The 18,908-nt window shown below is 40.9% G+C and overlaps 1 protein-coding gene across 1 annotated transcript in view; it reads right to left on the minus strand.

The window, feature by feature from the left end:
- SH3RF3 (SH3 domain containing ring finger 3) overlaps positions 1-14,346 on the minus strand; it is a 264,830-nt gene extending 250,484 nt beyond the window's left edge. Inside the window, exons 1-2 of the mRNA XM_036755796.1 lie at positions 14,320-14,346; positions 13,186-13,461 (exon numbers count right to left, since the gene is read on the minus strand). Of these exons, the coding sequence (XP_036611691.1) occupies positions 13,186-13,461; positions 14,320-14,346 (303 nt within the window). The remainder of the gene's footprint in view (positions 1-13,185; positions 13,462-14,319) is intronic.
- Positions 14,347-18,908: the final 4,562 nt, after the last annotated feature.

An 18,908-nucleotide genomic window follows, 5' to 3' on the forward strand; every position in this document is an offset into this window, starting at 1 on the left:
CATTTATGTTCCTATTGTGTTCCAGGCACTGCACTATACCTTGGAGATCTGAATAAAAGAATTCAAAATCCATATGCTTAACTAATTTGTATTCTAATAGGGAAAACAACATATACATATATAAATATATACAGTATAGATATAAAGTAAATAAATGCAAATATATACAAAATAGTTAAATACAAAGTAGTTTGGGAGGAAGGGCACAAGCAGTTGGATCTTTCTACAACTATTGTCTTTCATCTTTCAGAGGCTCACCTGTAATTGCAGATCCTATCTTGCCTCCCCTTATGATTCTCCCTAAGACGTGTGCATGTATACAAACACATGCATACATACACATATGTGTATGTGTATATATGTATATATACACATACACACATATATGTGTATGTATATATATATATATATATGTATGAATTTGGGTGTACAGTTAGACTTTTAAACTCTTGGTTTTGTAGGGGAATGCTCACCTTAATGACAAATAAATACACCAGGCAGAATATCAAAAGACAGTTTTAAATTCTAAACTAACCTAAAGGACATGGTGTATACAATAGATCTAAGCCATAGAATTACCCTAATCTAGTTGATGTTTGATCAGAGACATCTGATCCACTGGTCAAAGAACACACAGCAGCTTGTATAGGTTAGTGGTGTGTAAACCTCACGTATCCAAGGTTGGTAATACAGTAGCCCTGACTAGGTCCTTGGCGGGATAGAGGAGGGGCTCATGATTTTAGGCACTCAAAAATAGAAGCTTCCTGGGGGCTGAGAGTAGGAAGTGGGGGACTAGGGGCTGTTTAAAGACAGACAAGCTAATGAGTAGGGACATAGTGTTTGGTGTCTGTACAGAATCTGCTCCTGAGTCACCAAGCTGGCCATCCCTGATTTAGGGACAAGAGAAGAAAAATAGATTTTGTTATTACTCTGAGACAGTATATTCTTAATGTCCCCACAGGAGATGGAGAACTAGGCTTGGAGTCAGGAAATCTGGGTTCAGTTGAGCTACAACTCTCTCCCTCTGCTCCCACATGCAGTTATTTGACCTTGGGCAAGTCATTTATTTGGCTTCACCTAGTCTTAGTCACCTCATCGGTACAAAGGATATAGTGCTTGCACTGTATACGTTATAGGGTTGTTATGAGGCTCAACTGAAATAACATAGGAAAATTTTTTCATAAATTTTAAAGCATCATAGAAATATCAGCTATAATTATTTCATGAGGTACATTTATAAAGGTGGTGCAGTACATAGAATGCTGGGCCTGAAATCAGGAAGACTCATCTTCCTGAGTTCAAGTCTGGTCTCAGACGCTTAGTAGCTAAGTGACCCTGGGCAAGTCATTTAACTATGTTTACCTCAGTTTTACCTGTAAAATGAGCTGGAAAAGGAAATGGCAAACCACTCCTGTAACTTTGCCAAGAAAACCCCAAACGGAGTCATAAAAAGTCAAATGCAACTGAACAAGAACACACATCTATAAAGTCACAAGACTGACTTTCATGATTATTTTGTGGGACCTTAGAGTTTTACCAAATGTGGCATACTTTTGAATGAAGTCCTAGAGGAAGTGTGGCACATGACCATCCTTGGATTCAGGAATACCTGGGTCCAAGCTCCGTCTCTAACAAAAACTAGCCTGTACCTGCGAGACAGTTACAGCCTGTCAGGGCTCCGAGGCAACTATAAGACTATCAGATACAGGAAACCCAGGAAAAGGGGTTTTTGAACCAGGTGTTCCCCATCGATAAAATATCACAGATATGCACACAAACATTGTACAACAGTAGGATTCCATAGTACTTAGAGATTCCTGAGCTGAATGGGATGCATTTATTGCTTTGTAGAACATGCTATAAGATTTCAGGATTTTTTTTTCAGTTCAGCTACTCTACTGAGTCCTAATACAAACTCCTTTTTCCTCCCTCTTCCCATTTGCCTCTGTGCCTCAAACTACTTGCCCTTCATTGTTCCTGGGCCTTGGTTACCTTGATTTCATGAGGCTCACTTATTGGTTACTCCTAAAACATAGGTCTGAGCACGGCATTTTCCTGTTTAAGGTTTTCCATTGCCTCTAGGATAAAATACAAACGTTTAACCCAGCAAAGCATACCACGATCTGCTACTCCTCTCCTCTCCCCCCAAATTTTTCCAGCCTTAGTTTATGTAACTTCTTCAGTCAAACCAGGTTACCCGTCATTCTTTGGGCTATCCCATGTGCTCTCTGCTTTGTCTCCAACTCTCAGAATCCTTGTCATCCTTTGTGGTTCAGCCCAGGTATCACAATCTCCTCTACAAAAGGAGCCACCCTTCCCAGATCTACCCCCACACTTGTGTTTAAACTCTTCCCCTCCTCAGTTTTGCCAGAAGAATTTACATTTCCGAAAAGTTTTTTTTTCACTTTTGTCTTTCCATCACCATTGCCTAGGTCATGCTTTACACATACTGGGTGCTAAGTATCTGTTCAATTGACTTGTGCCTCAATTTCCTCATCTGTAATATAATATCTAAAGAATACATGGGATGTACTTTGCAGACTGTGAAGTGTTGTATAAACAGCATCTATTATTTCTAATCATTCCTTACTCTTTGCTGAGTCAACTTTCCTTTTTGGCCCTCTAAATGGGGAACACACTTTAGACCCGGTTATTTTGTTATTTTTCTACATTTTGTCCTTTTGCAATCTCGTACCCTCTCAGAGCTTCAGCTGTCACCTCTAAAGAGAGGAGATTAAGTGAGTTGCCCAAGGTCACAGAACCTAGTCAGTGGCAGAACTAAAACCAAACCCCCCATCTCCTAGCTCTTCCTCCAGGGCTCTTCTGCTCTCTCAAACTGCAATACCCCAAGATGCCTGCTTCATACACGGCTCACAGCTTCTGTCTTTCTGAGGTTCCTGCTAACTGGGCACTTATCTCATATTGATTTCTTTCTTTCCTGAAATACTACGGTCCTCGTTGTCTCCAATTCACTTGGCATTTACATAGTGCCTTGTGTTATTCATTTTAAAAAGTCCTGTCCCCTTTCAAAACAACAACTAGATGATAAGCTCCCTGAGGTCAAGACCTAGAGCTTAAATATTTCTTTCTTTTAAACCTATTTTTTTCATTTAACATTTCATTACCTTTTCTCCTTACCACTCCTTCCCCCAACATTAAAAAAGAAAGAAAAACACAATGCCTGTAACAAATACACAGAGTCAAGCAAAATAAATTCCTGCACCAGTTATGTAAAGTGTGTGTGTGTGCGCGTGTGTGTGTGTGTGTGTGTGTGAGAGAGAGAGAGAGAGAGAGAGAGTGAGTGTGTGTGTGTGTGTGTGCGTGTGTGTGTGTGTGTGTGTGAGAGAGAGAGAGAGAGAGAAAGAGAGAGAGAGAGAGAGAGTGTGCGTGTGTGTGTGTGCGTGTGTGCATGTGTGTGTGAGAGAGAGAGAGAGAGAGAGAGAGAGTGTGTGTGTGTGTGTGTGTGTGTGTGTGTGTACGTACGTAGTCTGAGCTATCACCTCTTGGTGAGGAAATGGGTAACTTACTTCATTAGGAGTCATGGAATCATGGTTGACCACTGCACTGATCAAAATTCACAAACCTTTTAAAGTTGTTTGTCATTACAATTTTTATCATACAACTTGTTCTTCCTGGTTCTACTCCCATCATTATTCATCAGTTCAATGCATCTTCCCAGTTTTCTCTGATAGCATCTCCTGCATAATTTCTTACAGCACAATAGCATTCCACTATGTTGATAGAGCATTACTTGTTCAGCTTTTCTCCAATCGATAGGCACATCCTTAATTTCCAGTTCTTTGGCACCACAAAAAGAACTACTCTAAATTAGTTTATATATTTCTTTGTATCCTTAATACTCAGGGTATTGTACATGCTCAACAAAGTGGTTTTTAAATTGGTAATGATGCTCTAACATTCATCAGTTAAACAGTTTTCCACCTCATCGATCATTAAATTAGTTAAAAATGATGGGGGTGGGGGTGGGGAGAGGGAGAAAGATGATTAGTTTTAACCACTTCTTCCATAGCTTGAAAAACTTAACCTCGCCTTCTCTAATTTGCCAAAATAACTTAAATTTCTCTAAGCTCCCAATGCTCATAAACTCTGTCATTAAACAACTTTGTTGCTATTCTTTAATACTCATTGGGTAACCAATATGATAGGAGTTGTGTTGGTTAAACACCGTAGTTCCAAGCCTCTGCCTCCAGGGATTCAAAAGTTGTTACCTCGGACTTTGGCTGCACTTCAGATGAACACTCTTTTTTTCCCCTGCCCTCACGAGGCTTTGTTCTTATATTTTTACTAAATAAGACTCATTATATAATCATTTGTTTAGTGGGTTATATTACGAGGACAGTGACTCCCCCAGATTTGAGATGATTTCCTGGATAATGAAAGATTTCAGGCAGGTGTTTGTGTGACAAAAAGGGCACTCTCAAGGCAGCCCCAAAGACAAAACTCTGCTGGTGTTTTTTCACTGTTGCTTAGGTAACTTTCTGCTATAACCACCCAGGGGATCAGAGGAATTTCTCTCCCAAAGACTGTATTTCTGGAATTCCCATCCTTTCCTTTCTCTCAAGTTACACCTTCACCAGAGGACTCACTCTTGGACACCAACTCAACAAATATTTATGGAGTGCCTAGTATGTGCAAAACCCTCATCTAGGCCCTGAAGAGGATATATGTAATAACTGTAAGAGACAGTCTTTACCCTCAGAACATATATGCCTGGTCAGCTGCTACAAGTGCAGGAAAATTTTATGGCAAGACAAGGGAGTCTTGGGCGTACAAACTATATACAAATTAGGTAAGTTACAGGCATTCAGTCTCGTGTTACTCAATACAGCTTGGCACAGGCTTAAAGCATTACTTAAATCTTTTTCCCAGACACTCCATTCCATTCTGCAAATTGGCTGACTCATTTGATGATCTTTTTTTTTTTGCAGGTTCACCCTTATTTCCACCCCTAGTCCAAGATCACTGTTATTTCTCTCGGCTCTGTTGGCCAATAGATTTCTAGAAACACTTCTTTTCTGTCTGGACCCCAGGAACAGCCTTCATTTAAAATAAGAGCTACTTAAGTAACTACCCAAGTTCTGACTTGATAGCATCCCTAAGCTCTGCATATGGAATCACTCTGAACTACCTCCTCTTCTGAACCAAGAACCTTATTGTACTCTCCAGATCTCCCTTCTGTTCTCCCTCTCTTTGCCTTTCCCTCCCCTAGCTCTAAAAATTATTCTTCATAACTCCACCATTCATCACCTTTCTGAGGACCTTAATTATTCACCAAGGATTATTCTTCTTCCCTCCTTCCCTGGACAACTCTTTGGATCCACCAATCAGTCATGAATCCATTTAATTTTACTATCATTTCTGTTCACATTTCTCAATTTTATCCCCAAGGAGAGCATGAAAGAATTTAATGCTTGGTGAAATTCCTCTCTCCCTCATTATTTTTCTTCCCATAATTGGGAAAATTATAATTATAGAATCTCAGAGTTGGAAAAACCTTAGGCAGTACTGAGTCCAACCTTTACATGAACAAGAATCCCCTCTAGAGAGCATGCCCATCAATTGGGGAAAGGATAAACAAGTTGTATGATTGTGATGGGATACTATTGTGCTATAAAAAATGACAAGCAGGATGGTTTCAGAAAAACCTGGAAAACTTACATGAACTGATCCAAAGTAAAGTGAACAGAACCAGGAGAACACTGTACACAGTGCCAGCAATACTGTACCACAATCAATTGTGAATGACTTAGGCTCTTCTCAGAAATACAATGATCCAAGACAACTCCAAAGGATTTATGATGAAAAATGTTATCCACCCCCAGAGAAAGAACTGATGGAATCTGAATGCAGATTGAAGCATACTTTTTTTTAAACTTTCTTTATTTTTCTTGTTTTTTTTTATTGGTCTGTGTCTTCTTTCACACCACATGACTAATATGGAAATGTGCTTTTCATGACTGTACATGTATAACCTATATCAAATTGCTTGCCTTCTGAGGAGGCGGTAGAGGAGGGAGAGAGAGAATTTAGAACTCAAAATTTTACAAAACAAATGTGAAAAAATTGTTTTTACATATAATCAGAAATTTTTTTTTAAAAAAGAATCCTCTCTAGAACACACCTAACAAGTGATTATCTATCTTGTGCTTAAAGCCCCTCACTTTGGGGGGGGATGCTATTTCCTGAGGCTGCCCATTACACTTTCAGAAAGCCCATGACACTTCTTCAAATCCTTGAAGACAGCTTGTATATCCCCCTAAGACATGGCCCATAGTCATTTTATGACCAAGTCACAAAGATAAGCCTGGAAGAATGGTATAAATGGAACCAAGAAGATGTTAGCGAGGGCTTATTTATTTATTTATACCAGACTTGGTTCACTGGTGTAAGCAACTCTCAGTGAGGAAACCCTCTAAATAATGCAGATTAAGACCTACTCTGTAAATTACAGTCAGAGCAGGGCTTCTTAACATGGGATCCGTGGGTCTGTGGATAGATTTCAGGAGGGTCAGTGAATTTTTTAAAGTATTTTGATAATGGTATTTCATCATAATTAGATTCCTTCATAATCCTAGGAATATATTCTAGGCACTTGAAAACATTCTGAAAAAGGATTTGTAGGTGCATAGATTGCTAGTAGGATTCTTCACACACACACACACACACACACACACACACACACACACAGAGTTAAGAAACTCAGTTTTAGAGAGTTTCCTGGGGGGCACAGAGTGATTCAGTTCTTGGCTAGTCAAAAAAATATATCAGTAGTAGCACTTGAATCCAAGACCGTGGCCAGCTCTCTCCATCACACCATGCCTCTCATCTAGCCTGCTTAATTTGATGTATATAGCTCTCAGCCAGAGTTGGACATACGGTGCCTCAACTCCCATCTAGTGATGTCATTTTGGTCCTCTTCAAGAATGAAGGACAACAACCAGCCAACACTATAGTTCTCAAGGATTTATAAAGTATTGTCCTCATAATGACTTGAGGGAGACGATAGTACAAGTATCATCCCAATTTAAAGATAAGGAAACAGAGGAAAAGTGACTCACTTGAGGTTCCTTAATTATTAAAATCTGGAATTAGGATTTGAATCCAAGTCTTCTAATGAGGATTAGCACTTTTCCCCCCAAAGGGAAACAGGCCAAACTGAACTGATCACTTCATAACGTGGAATGAGGGATAGAGATTTTTGTCCTTGGAGTACAATAATTAGATTAGCTTTCCTGGTTTAATTTCACTTTAGTTCAAAAAAAGGGAAATAGCATGAGGATGAGCCCCAGTTGCCTACTTTCCGAATCAGAGCGTATTCCAATATGCTGATTCATAAATTGGGAAGGAGCAGATATTTAACCAGCTCCAATCCCATGTCAGGACCAAGGCACCCTGGCATAGCTAAAGCATGAAGCTTGAACAAACTGCTATTCTCTTACCAAGTCCCTGAGTGACTGGACCGAAGGTGATAACCCCGGGCAATATATATTGGTCCAGGTGAGGAACAGTATCTGGGCACAGGCCCAGCAGCTGCTTAAATAGCCCTGTTGTTTCACCACATGACATAAGCTGCAGGGAAATGCGGTATACCATTTGCCATCCTTTAAAGTCTTATGGGAAAGCAACTACATGATTAGTCATAACGGTTAGGGAATTCCAGCCGCCCCTGAGGAATGTCAGGATGTTAGAGCTGAAGCTCAAGCAAGCTTGGTGTATCTTATTTGTTTATTCAAATTCTTTTAAAACTAGTGATCCCTATAGAGCATATAAGATAACTTCCAATTAACCCAGATTCTGCCCTGCTCAGATAACATCTGGAGTAGTATCATGTTCAGCTCTGGGTACACATTTTAGAAAGGATCTTGACAACCTGGAGTGTGACTACATTAGTGAGGGAAGTGAAGACCATGCCACATAAAGTTCAAATGAAGAAACCCAGGATGTGCAGACTTAAAGACAACCTGATAGCTGTTTTTTTAGGAATCTGAAAGGCTGCCACATAGGAGATAGATTAGACCTGTTATATCTAGTCTTAGATGGTAGAACAAGGAGTCATTTGTGACAGTTTCTGTTTTTAAATATGTTATAGAAATGCTTGTTTTGTTCCATAAATTAAAATTCAAATAAATAACAAAATTTTAAAGAAATTTCAGAAAGGCATATTTAGGCTAGAGGTTAGGAAAGCATTTCTGCTAATTAGACCTGTCTACAGGGGAAATTTTAAGAAAGATATTGATAAACTGAAGACTGTCAAGAAGAATGCACTCATGATGGTAAAGAATATTGATATCAGTCCATATGAGTATGGGGTGAAGGAATAAGGGATGACTGTTGTTTAATTGTCTCAGTCATGTCTGACTCTTCAAGACCCCATCGGGGTTTTCTTGGCAAAGATACTGAAGTGGTTTGCCATTTCCTTCTCCAGCTCATTTTACAGATGAGGAAACTGAAGCAAACAGGGTTGAGTGACTTGCCCAGGGTCACATTGCTAGTAAGCATCTGAGGCCAGATTTGGACTCAGAGAGAAGTCTTCCTGACTCCAGGCCTGGTGTTCAATCCACGGTGCCACTTTAGCATATGACTACGGAGGAGAGAATAAGGCTCATAACTCTGCGCAGTTACGCCTCACATAAATCCAATTCAAATGCAAATCAAGACATTACCCTTGTGATGTCACTGGTCTTCTTGGAGAATGAAAGACTACTAAAACTAGTACCACCACCTCTCCCCCCACCCCACAACCTTAGTCTACTGAAAAGACATGTGGCAGTGGATACAGTTTGCCGTCTATGAGAATTTGAAGAATTATGAAAGTGATATCAGACTTTATTTGCTTGGCCCCAGAAGACAATGGATAGAAATCTCTGGGGCACTCCACTGGAGACCTCCCAAGTTCACATCGAACCATCAGTGACTATTCTTCTGGTCTAGTCATTCCAATAGTTTTGAGTTCCACTAATCTTCAAAAAGGCAAATTAGGTTGGATGTCTGGGTTGAAAACTCCCTCAACTTCTTAACAATTAGAGTTTTCCAACAGAAGAGTGGGAGGCCTGGGGATTAGTGGATTTCCCCTTAGTAAAAGTCTTCAAGCAAGCAGATCACCATTTATTGGACATACTCTGAAGGGCGCTCTTTCTCAGGTACATAGTAACCCAGATGGCTGGTGAGATCCCTTCTCATTCTGAGATTCTGTGATGGGGCCAGATGGTAGAAATGAACATCAAAGAGAGAGGAAATAAATTGTGGTCTGATCAGAATGATGATTATTGCAAAGTCACGTGAAGATTTTTGTATTACTCTAAGACTCTCTCTGTTCATTTGTTTCCTAAGTTCACCAGTAATCCTATAAGCAACTTTAATTAAAAACTTCCTTACTTCAGCTTTTGCCTCCATGAACTAAACACCTGCCTGTTGGCTCCAAAGCAGCAAGAAACCACCCCATCAGCTGGGATAATGCCAAACTACGCCCCCTCCAAATTGTACCTATGATACAGATCAAAATTATGAAGAATAAAGAGGGAGGAAGTAGAGCAGGGCAGTGTAAGTGTCCTGGACTTGGAGTCACAAAGACCGAGCTATTATTGTTATTATTATCATGACGATGGTGATGATGATGATGGTGATGGTGATGATGATGATGGTGATGGTGATGACGGTGATGAGGAGGAGGAGGAGGATGATGATGTTCACTTGATTAGCGTGAGCAGGGGCGATATTACAGAATGAGCCTGCTTAGTAAGGATGCCCCCTCCCCTGCTTTATTTTCTAACTCTCTAATGCAACATAATATACAGGGAATACCAAGAGTATTTGATTGCTCAGTTTAAGCTTTAATAACTTAAAACGACACCTACTTTTGGGACACCTTGTATAACAGCATTTCTGGCTCATCTTCTAACTAGACTGTGAACTCCCTGAAGGCAGGAAACATGTTTTATTTAAACATTTCATTTCCTCTAGCCCATAGCACAGTGCTCTGCGCACAATATTCATGTAATGTTTGTTGAATGAATAGGTGACTGGTATTGCAGGAATACTATGCTAACTTAACTAAAGCCCTATGTCTATCAAGAGACTCAATGAGATGGTGGGAAGTGGGGGTGGGAGAGGAGTCTAACTGGGGCGCAGATTCAGTTACTAATTGGGGCATATTCAGTTACTAGGAAATCTCTAGGTTTATAGTTTGATTTGTTGGAGAAGACATGAGGTTAAGAGCAAGAAGCTATTATGGTGGTTGGATAATAAAAGCTTGAAACAGTAAAATTGTCCTCTAGTGGTCATGACTGACCTAAAAGAAACTTAGGAATATCAAAAGGCTCTTTTCCCCACCACCCTGGAAATATTTTCTTTAAAAGGCCAAAAGAGCTAGGTTGTATTATTTTCATAAAATGGGCCAAGCAAATTCACACAAGAAATGATTAGGTAACATTTCCCAGGATGGTTGGATGCTGCTGATGCCTTTTGCCTTAAGAGGACCCAAAGGCTGTAAAGGGGATAGACACTTTACTGAAGTGCCTGGTGGTATTGTGAAATGAGGAAGCCAGAACAAGTGGGTTTTTTAATTCATCCTTATTACTTATTTGTTATGTGACTTTGAACAAGTAATTTAATGTCTTTGGGTCTCAGTTTCCTCATCTATGAGATAAAGGGGATTGAGTGCTGGACTTGACCAGTAACATATTTGCAAGCCCTATATCCTTAGGATCCATGGACATGGTTTGTTGAGGTCACTCCAACCTCAAGGAGGAGAGAAACATTGGCCAAGCCAAATGGCTCAGCACAGATGAACTTGTACGCTTCTCTGGATCCCTTTAAAGTTGGAGGAACTTCAAGTAGCATTGCACAAAAGGGTTGTATGGTTTCACATCCGGGCAAGGAGTCAACAGGAGGTGTGAAGGGGGTGTTAAAGGCACTGAGTTTTGTCACAAATCATAGGACAGAGGCCTTCAGTCTCCAGGAGTTTTTCCTCCAGAGAGAAAGGTCAAACTTCATTTCGCAAAACAATGAACAAGGCTGGTGCTCTGTCTGCCCAACAAATCATGTCTCTGGCAGTCTGCCCTCTGGCCGTTGGACAAAGCAACAGCAGAGGGGCCCAGATCCTAGCTTCCTAGGAAGCTTCATCAAGCAGGTGACATTTGAAATTAGCATCAGAACACCTTGACGAAAGAAATAAGAAAATACAGAGTTGAATCCCCTGTGGAAAATAGATTATTCACTGTCACACTGAACAATAGAACAAGACATAAATAGCAGTCAGGAGAGGATGGGTTAGCCATGACAGAACCAGGGGAGCTAAAACAGTAATCTGAGTGCTGAGCTCTTGGGAACTAGGAAAGAAGCAAATGGGAGACAGGGTTGAGAACAATGTAAACATTAAGGGGAATTTAAAAGATGGACTAATGGAAGGAGAGAAAAGGAGGGATGATCGTGATAAAACCATTTCCTTCTGCCTTAAAACAGCCCCATATACTCTCAATGTTTGAAGTTGTCTAATATTCTTACTTTGATCTAAGAGTAACTATGGATGAAAACTGCCCCAAACTGGCACTCTTGTTCGAGGGCAAGATAAAATGGCACCTCTGAAATGTCATGGATGGTCCAAAGTAACTGCCCCTATAGCTGACACAAGGTCTGTAAAAGAAGAACATGTCAGCTTAGCTAAGAGAAAAAGCTCTAACAATTGCCTGCCAGTACCTGAAGTATAAATCACATCAGCAAAGAGTACTTTGATTGGTTTAAGGGCACAGCTGCATTATGAGTTCTTGTAGATTCTATAGGAGAGAAAACAAGTGGACAGTTCATAACACATGGGGTAACAGGAGAATAGGTGTATGAACATGGGATCTTAGACCAAGAGCTAGATCACAGGCCATAAGACCTTGAGAAGAATAAGGAAGAAAAGAGCCAAAAGGAAAAGAGAATGGAAAACTGTAAAAAGAAACACTACCATTAATTAGGAATTCTGATTATATGAAATTAGTCATTTTCTCTAGGTCTTCAAAATATGGGGCTCACAAAACAAAAATCAGTGATGTATTAGAAAAAGAACAGTTTGGAATCAGAGGACCTGGATTCTTGGGCAAGTCACCTCACTTCTGTGGGACTCAGTTTCCTCATCTGTAACATGGAGAGGTTGGACTAGATGACCTTTAAGATCCTCCCTTGCCCTAAATCGATGGTCCTATAAAACTGATGCGGGGGGTGGGGATCAGTTTCTTTTTGTAATATAGTGAAATGTATAGAGAGCTAGCTCTGAACCCTGGAAGACATGGGCAAGTCAATTAAATTCTCAGTGATCTAAGAAACTCTCAAAGACAGTAAGTTACAGAGAAGGTAATGATGTGCACTGGCTGAGGGAATTCCTACCCAAGAGCACTCCCTAATCTGGTGAAATCACAGGTCCAGTCCATATCCCTATTCTGATCCCTACTTCTTCTTTTAAATGCTTGTCATTCCTCCAGCCAAGAATTGTTTCCCAGGCAGTTCGAATGGCTCCCAGTAAATGTTTTTGCATTTGGCCTCTTGTCTTTGGGTTAATGGTAACCAGGGTAAGACTGGTTTTAGACTGTCAGAATATATTAAAAAAAAAAAACAAAAACAAACAAAAAAACCTCACTCCCCTGAGAGCCAAACGAGCTTTTTCAGGACAGGAAGTCTGCCTTTAACAAACCCACTATTTTGGAAGATGAAATGAGACTTTGTCATTTGTCAACAGTTGCTGTTGTTCAGTTATGTCTAATATGAGCCCATGGACTTTGTCCATGGGGTATTTTTGGCAAAAATACTGGAGTGGTTTGCCCTTTCCTTTTCTAGCATGTTCCCACTTTACAGATAAGGAACTGAGGCAAACAGCAGTCAAGTGACTTTGCCCAGGGTCACACAGCTAATAAGTGTCCAAGGTCACTGAACTCAGATCTTCCTAATGCCAGGCCCAGTGCTTTATTCACTATGCCCCTTAGTTGCCCCATTGATACTTTTAAAAGAATATATTGACTTTTTCCTGTGCGTTCACTTTGAGCAGTGAAGCTTGCTCTCTGGTCTTAGTCTAACAGAGGGTTGAATTACGGAGAGAACCTTGAATGGAAAAGAGAGTAAGGACAAACTGGGTAGGTTCACAAAAACCTCAAATGAGAATGATTTAAGACATGCGATGTTTCACTTTACCTTGGTGAAAGTTAAACAGTCCTTGTCCTGATCTTTATCCTTTATCTCAAAGTCATAAAGTGCTTTGCCCTGGGGTGGGGCTTGTGGTAAGGGCTTGATGCACTGAATATAGCTGGCGGGGAAGAAGCCATGGTTTCCATTCAGCTCCCCATGGTACCAGTTCTCATCCACCTTTCGACGCAGGATGATGATGTCTCCCTTGTTAAACTTGAGATCACCAGGTTCTTTCCCCTCATAGCTATAGAGGGCTTTGCCACAAGGAAGTTGGGAAATATTCTAAAACCAAAAGAAAGCAAAGAGTGAATTATTAGGACCCCTCATGGTGACTCGTCATCATAGCACAGAATGTGAGAGGTTGACTGCGGTAGGACATAATATTCTGAAGGTGTTAAGAAGCAGCATGGCATGGCCAATACAGCACAGGATTTGGAGTCCAAGGACTGCGCTTTAAATTCTTCCTCTGCTGCTTATTATCTTTGTAACCTTGTGTGCTGGGGCCTAAGTTTCCTTATCTTTAAAATGAGAGGGTTGGAGTACATGATCAGGGGAAACAGATTTCGAACTAGAAGGGGAGGGTAGGAGAAAGCATTTATTGGGGACCTCATTAGCGCCTATGGATTTAATTACCATCTTTATGTTAACGATCCTCAAACCTATCCTGCCCCTAACTCTCTACTGATCTCCAACTGCCTTTTAAACATTTTGAACTGGATGTTCAGTAGACACTAAAGATACTAAACCCAACCTGTCCAAAACAGAGCTCGTTATCTTTCACCCTAAACCCTCTTTGCTCTTACCTTCCCTATTACTATAAAGGGCCTAACAGTTCTGAGGCTGGGCAGTGGAAAGTGGAAAGAACTTTGTATTTGGAGTTAAAGAACCTGCGTTCATATTTCACTTCTTTTACCCACTAGCTTCCTCCCAGTCCCTTAGGCTCACAATCTAGGAGTCATTTTCAACTCCTAACTATCTCCCCTTCCCCTTATCTAATCTGTTGCCAAGGCCTATACATTTCACCTCTATAACATCTCTCAAAAATGCCCCCTTTCCCTCTACTAACCTTGCCACCATTCTGGTGAAGGACTTCATCACCTCACCAGATTATCGCAATAGCCTGCCAGTGGGTCTGCCTACCTCAGGTCTCTTCCTACTCCAAACCATTCTCCATTAGCCACTAACGTGATTTTTCTAAAGTTCAGGTACCATGCCATCTATCTACTTAATAAACTCCAGTGGATCTCTAGCATCCAAAATGATCTGTCTGGCATTTAAAATCCTTCATGACCTAGAACCATTGTACCTTTCCAGTCATCTTACATCTTCCTATCATGTACTCTTCAATCCAGGGACACTGGCCTCCTGGCTGTTCCTCAAGAAAGACACTCCATCTTTCTGCTCTGGGAACTTTCTCTGGCTGTCTCCCATGCCTGGAAAGCTCTTCTTACTCATCTGCACCCACTGGCTTTCCTGGCTTCCTTTAAGTCCCAACTAAAATCCTATCTTCTACTGGAAGCCTTTCCCAACCTCCCTTAATTCTAATGCCGTTGTTAATTATTTCCTGTTTATCCTTCAGATAGCTTGTTTGCTGTGTCCCCCACTAGATCATAAGCTCCTTAAGGGCAAGGACTATAATTTGTCTCTTTTTGTATTCCCACAGTTAAGCACAGAGCCAGGCACATAGTAGGTGCTTAACAAATGTTTATTGATTGACCTACTATGTGCCAGTCACTCTGTTAAGTACTTTACAAATATTATCTCATTTGATCCCCACAATAATTCTATAATGCCTTTGTCATTATTTTCCCCATCTTACAGTTGAGAAAATTGAAGCACATAGAGAATACACAACAGAGGTCTAGATCCGAACTCAGGTCTTCACGATTCCAGACCCAACACTCTATCCACTGTGTCACCTAGCTGCCTCCCTAGAGAGGAGCTTAGAGGTCACCTAATACTAATATTACACCCCTGTTAATAAAACATTTTGGTCATGCAACTCCAATTTGTGCAAATTTACTCATCTATAAGTGTATATATATATACACAAATATAATACTGTATTAATAATTATATACATTATAAAAAAGCAGAAAAGTTAAAAAAGATGAGAGAGTGATGAACTAATTTGATCCTAGAGTTGATAGTGAGCCCTAGACTAGTTTGTTGAGTAGGAAAGAGATGGTGACACGGTGAGATCTGCACTTTAGGAAAACCACTTTGGCCCATGGGTAGAAGATAGATTGCACTGGCGAGAGACTTGAGGCTGGGAGACCAATTAGAAGGTTATTATAGTCCAAGTAACCAGCGATGAGGGCCTGTACTAGATGTAGCAGTGTGAGAAGAGAGGACTGGGCAGATGTGGAGATAAAAATAGGGAGCTTTAGCAACTGATGACCCAGTCACTCACACATGTGCGCTGGCGAAAAGTGAGAAGTCTGGGATGACAATGAGGATGTGGAAAAAACAGGGAAGGATGGTGGCACCTTTAATAGTTATAGGGAACTTTGGAAGTGGGCACTTTTGAAGGAAAAGATGATATATTGCCTGGGATCCAGAATATCATTCTTTCTTGCCTGCTTAGATCTATGTGATTTATTGACAAACAAAATGAAAACTGGGAGGTCAGGGTTCTTAGCTGCCAATCCCTAAGTTACAACTCTGAAGTGGCTATTACCAAAGGCCTGGGGTGACCTCAGGGCCAGGGGAGGGGAAGGCATCATTTTTCCCCCTGGTAGTACTAACTTGTGGTGAGCAGCGGGTAGTTCAGTTTATAACAGCTCTTAAGGGCTAACACCAGGAATAGAAGGGGCAAGGTAGGGAGCTTGTCCTGAAGAGGGGAGTGAAAAGAGCCATCAAGGGTGGCATGGGCCTTATCTTTCTACCCTCTGATTGGTCTACCACCTTGGGATCAGATCACCTGTTCCAGTGGAATAATGCCACTGTCTCCCTAGGGGAAGTGGAGACCACTAATCTAATCAATTTCTCGTGGCTTCAGTTTCTCATCTGTATGTAGCCCAAGGGCAGTGTGACCCTCACTCTTGCTTCCAGCTTCCTAATTGCTGAATATGTATACCTCTTGGTATTTGAAATCAGAGGCCCATGAAGGTCAGTGGCTCATCTTTACCTTACAAGGTAAAATTCATAAAATCCACTCTTCTATCATGGCCAACATTTCTTAATCTTCCTAAAGTCTCAAAACAATTAGCTGATTTATCAAAACCATCACATAAAATGAGATGAGGGACCAAAATGTCCTGCAGCTCAAGTGGTTTCTCTGCCTTCATAAAGGTCCTCTTAGTACAATTATATGAGGGGCAATTCTTCATCTTGTTCACCTACCCCATCCCTGTCTCTCAACACTTCCCGCGAAAAACAGTTTCTTTACATGTGGTTTCGCCAATTTTTCAACATGTGAATTATTTTTCTGCTCCTTGCAGCTAACTATTTACAAATGAAAGGGTGAATACTTTACATGTGAAAGGAGAGGACTGGACCAGCTAAAATCCCCTTCTATTATAAATCTCAGATCCTAGCTCAGCGCTGGGATCACCAAGATGCTACTGGCCACCAGTTAGATATATTCTTCAGTGTCTGAGCCATCAAGGCAAAGGCTTTGTACTAATTCATCCGCTTTCTCTCATCACCTTTCCTTCTGACCATTTGCAAGGTAACTCATTAGGATTTAGAAGGTTGTCTGTAGTCATGGAGCCAGGTGAAATTAAATGGCCCAAATAGGCCTTTTCTTCCCTCTCACCAGCTTCCAACCAACAAAGTCAAGAAGCCATGACCTTTTGATGATAATGAAGACTCAGGACAGTGATTTCAAGCTGCTTTAGTCACTGCTGAGTCTTACTTGTATGCCCAACAGGTTAGTTGATCCCTGACCTTTCACTTTCCATCTATCCCCTTAACTTTGTTGTTCTGTTTTTATAGTCATTTCTAACTCTTTGTGACCCATTTGGGATTTTCTTAGCAAAGATACTGGAGTGGTTTGCCATTTCCTTCTCCAGCTCATTTTACAGATGAGGAAATGGAGGCAAACAAGGTTAAGTGACTTGCCCAGGGTCACACAACTATTAAGTATATGAAGCCAGATTTGAATGTGGGTCGTCCTAACTCAAGGTCCAGCACACTATCCACTGCACCGCCTAGCTGCCCTCAACTGAAGACTTGATAGAACACAGACAGAATTCTTTTAGGATCATATTTAGAGCTAGAAGATGCTTAGAGGCCATCTGATCCAACCTCTTCATTTTATAGTGGAAGAAACGAAATTCAGGGTCACAAAGCTAGTGGGAAAAAGAAGTGAAATATGAATGCAGATCCTCCAACAACAAATACAAAGTTCTTTACACGGTACTGCCCAGCCTCTTGCCATTCTCTGGCTCTGTGAGGTATAAGTCTCTCTTCTTCCTATTCCCAAACCCCATATTCGTTTCCTAATCAGAGTTGCTTTAAGGATGTTTTTTCCCCCAGAAGCAGATTAAGTCATGTTACTTTCTCTTTCTATTCCTAAAATTAACACCCACTCACCTAAACACTTTCCAAAGGTCAAGTCTATTTGTCTAAGGAAAACCAAACAAAAGCAGACCAACTTGCCGCCACGGGGCCAATGCCCAACAATTTGTCCCAGCTGAAGCCACATTTTCTCACTACGTCTGCTTTTGCCAAAGATTTCTTTAGTATCTGAATCAATCAATACTGACACAAAAGCCTGAAGCACTTATACACTGAAAAACTCTTTGTAGAGGGCTTAATGATATGTTGGCAATTCAATTACTCGACATTTATGTTGCAGTGGAGTCAAACGACAGCAGTTAAGATGGAACCTGCTGGTAAATTGACAAATAGCCACCACCAAGCAATTAAATAGTAACACCAGAGGATTTTTCATTACAGGATGCAAAGGGAAAAAATACAATAAGAAACAGTTTGTTTCCAATAATCCTCACCCCAGAAAGCTTTGTACTGTAAGTACTGCACTTATTTTTTAAATAGGCCAAAGTTCTTGAGAGCTAGAGTAAGGGATATTTTATCCATTCAAATAACTAAGACACGTATGGAAAGGATATGAAGTTATTAGCTTCAGAGCATCAAAGAGATTCCACTGCCACCAATAAGAGCCATTCAACCTCTCTTATTAATAAGCTGGAGCTGTGCAAAAGAAAGGGAAAGGAAAAAGAAAAAATCTAGATAGCTAGCAGAAGCCAGGCATCTTGCTTCCATAAAATCACACAGCCTCTAGGAAGAGAAAGTTAACATCATATGGTAAAGGGGATTTGACGACAGATCTCAGTGAGTGATTAAGATACTCTTCTATCTTGTATTCATTTTGTGTGTGTTTATACACTCATACGTGTACATTGTCTCATTCTCCTCTTTCTTTTTAGAATGTAGGCTCCTTGAGGGAAGACTGCTTCAATTTCATCATGTCTGTAGGGCTCAGTGCAGCACCAAGTACACAATTGTTGTTCCTCCTTCATTTCTGAAGAGGACCGATGATATTGTGGGTGATGCCTTGACTTGGGCATGAACTGGATTTGGGTGAGGCAGAACCACACAAAATCATCAGCCTCACTCTCAGTCATCGAAGCTCAGTGGCAGGACAAAAATCAAGATGACTGGCAATGGCCTGGGAGGCAGCGGATGACCCCTGGCATCTTTGATGTCTGACCAAGCTCTTCAGTGCTCCACAGCGTCTGCTTCAGCCACCTTCATGGCCC

Source organism: Trichosurus vulpecula, chromosome 4 (assembly GCF_011100635.1).
Source record: "Trichosurus vulpecula isolate mTriVul1 chromosome 4, mTriVul1.pri, whole genome shotgun sequence".
Classification (NCBI taxonomy): domain Eukaryota; kingdom Metazoa; phylum Chordata; class Mammalia; order Diprotodontia; family Phalangeridae; genus Trichosurus; species Trichosurus vulpecula.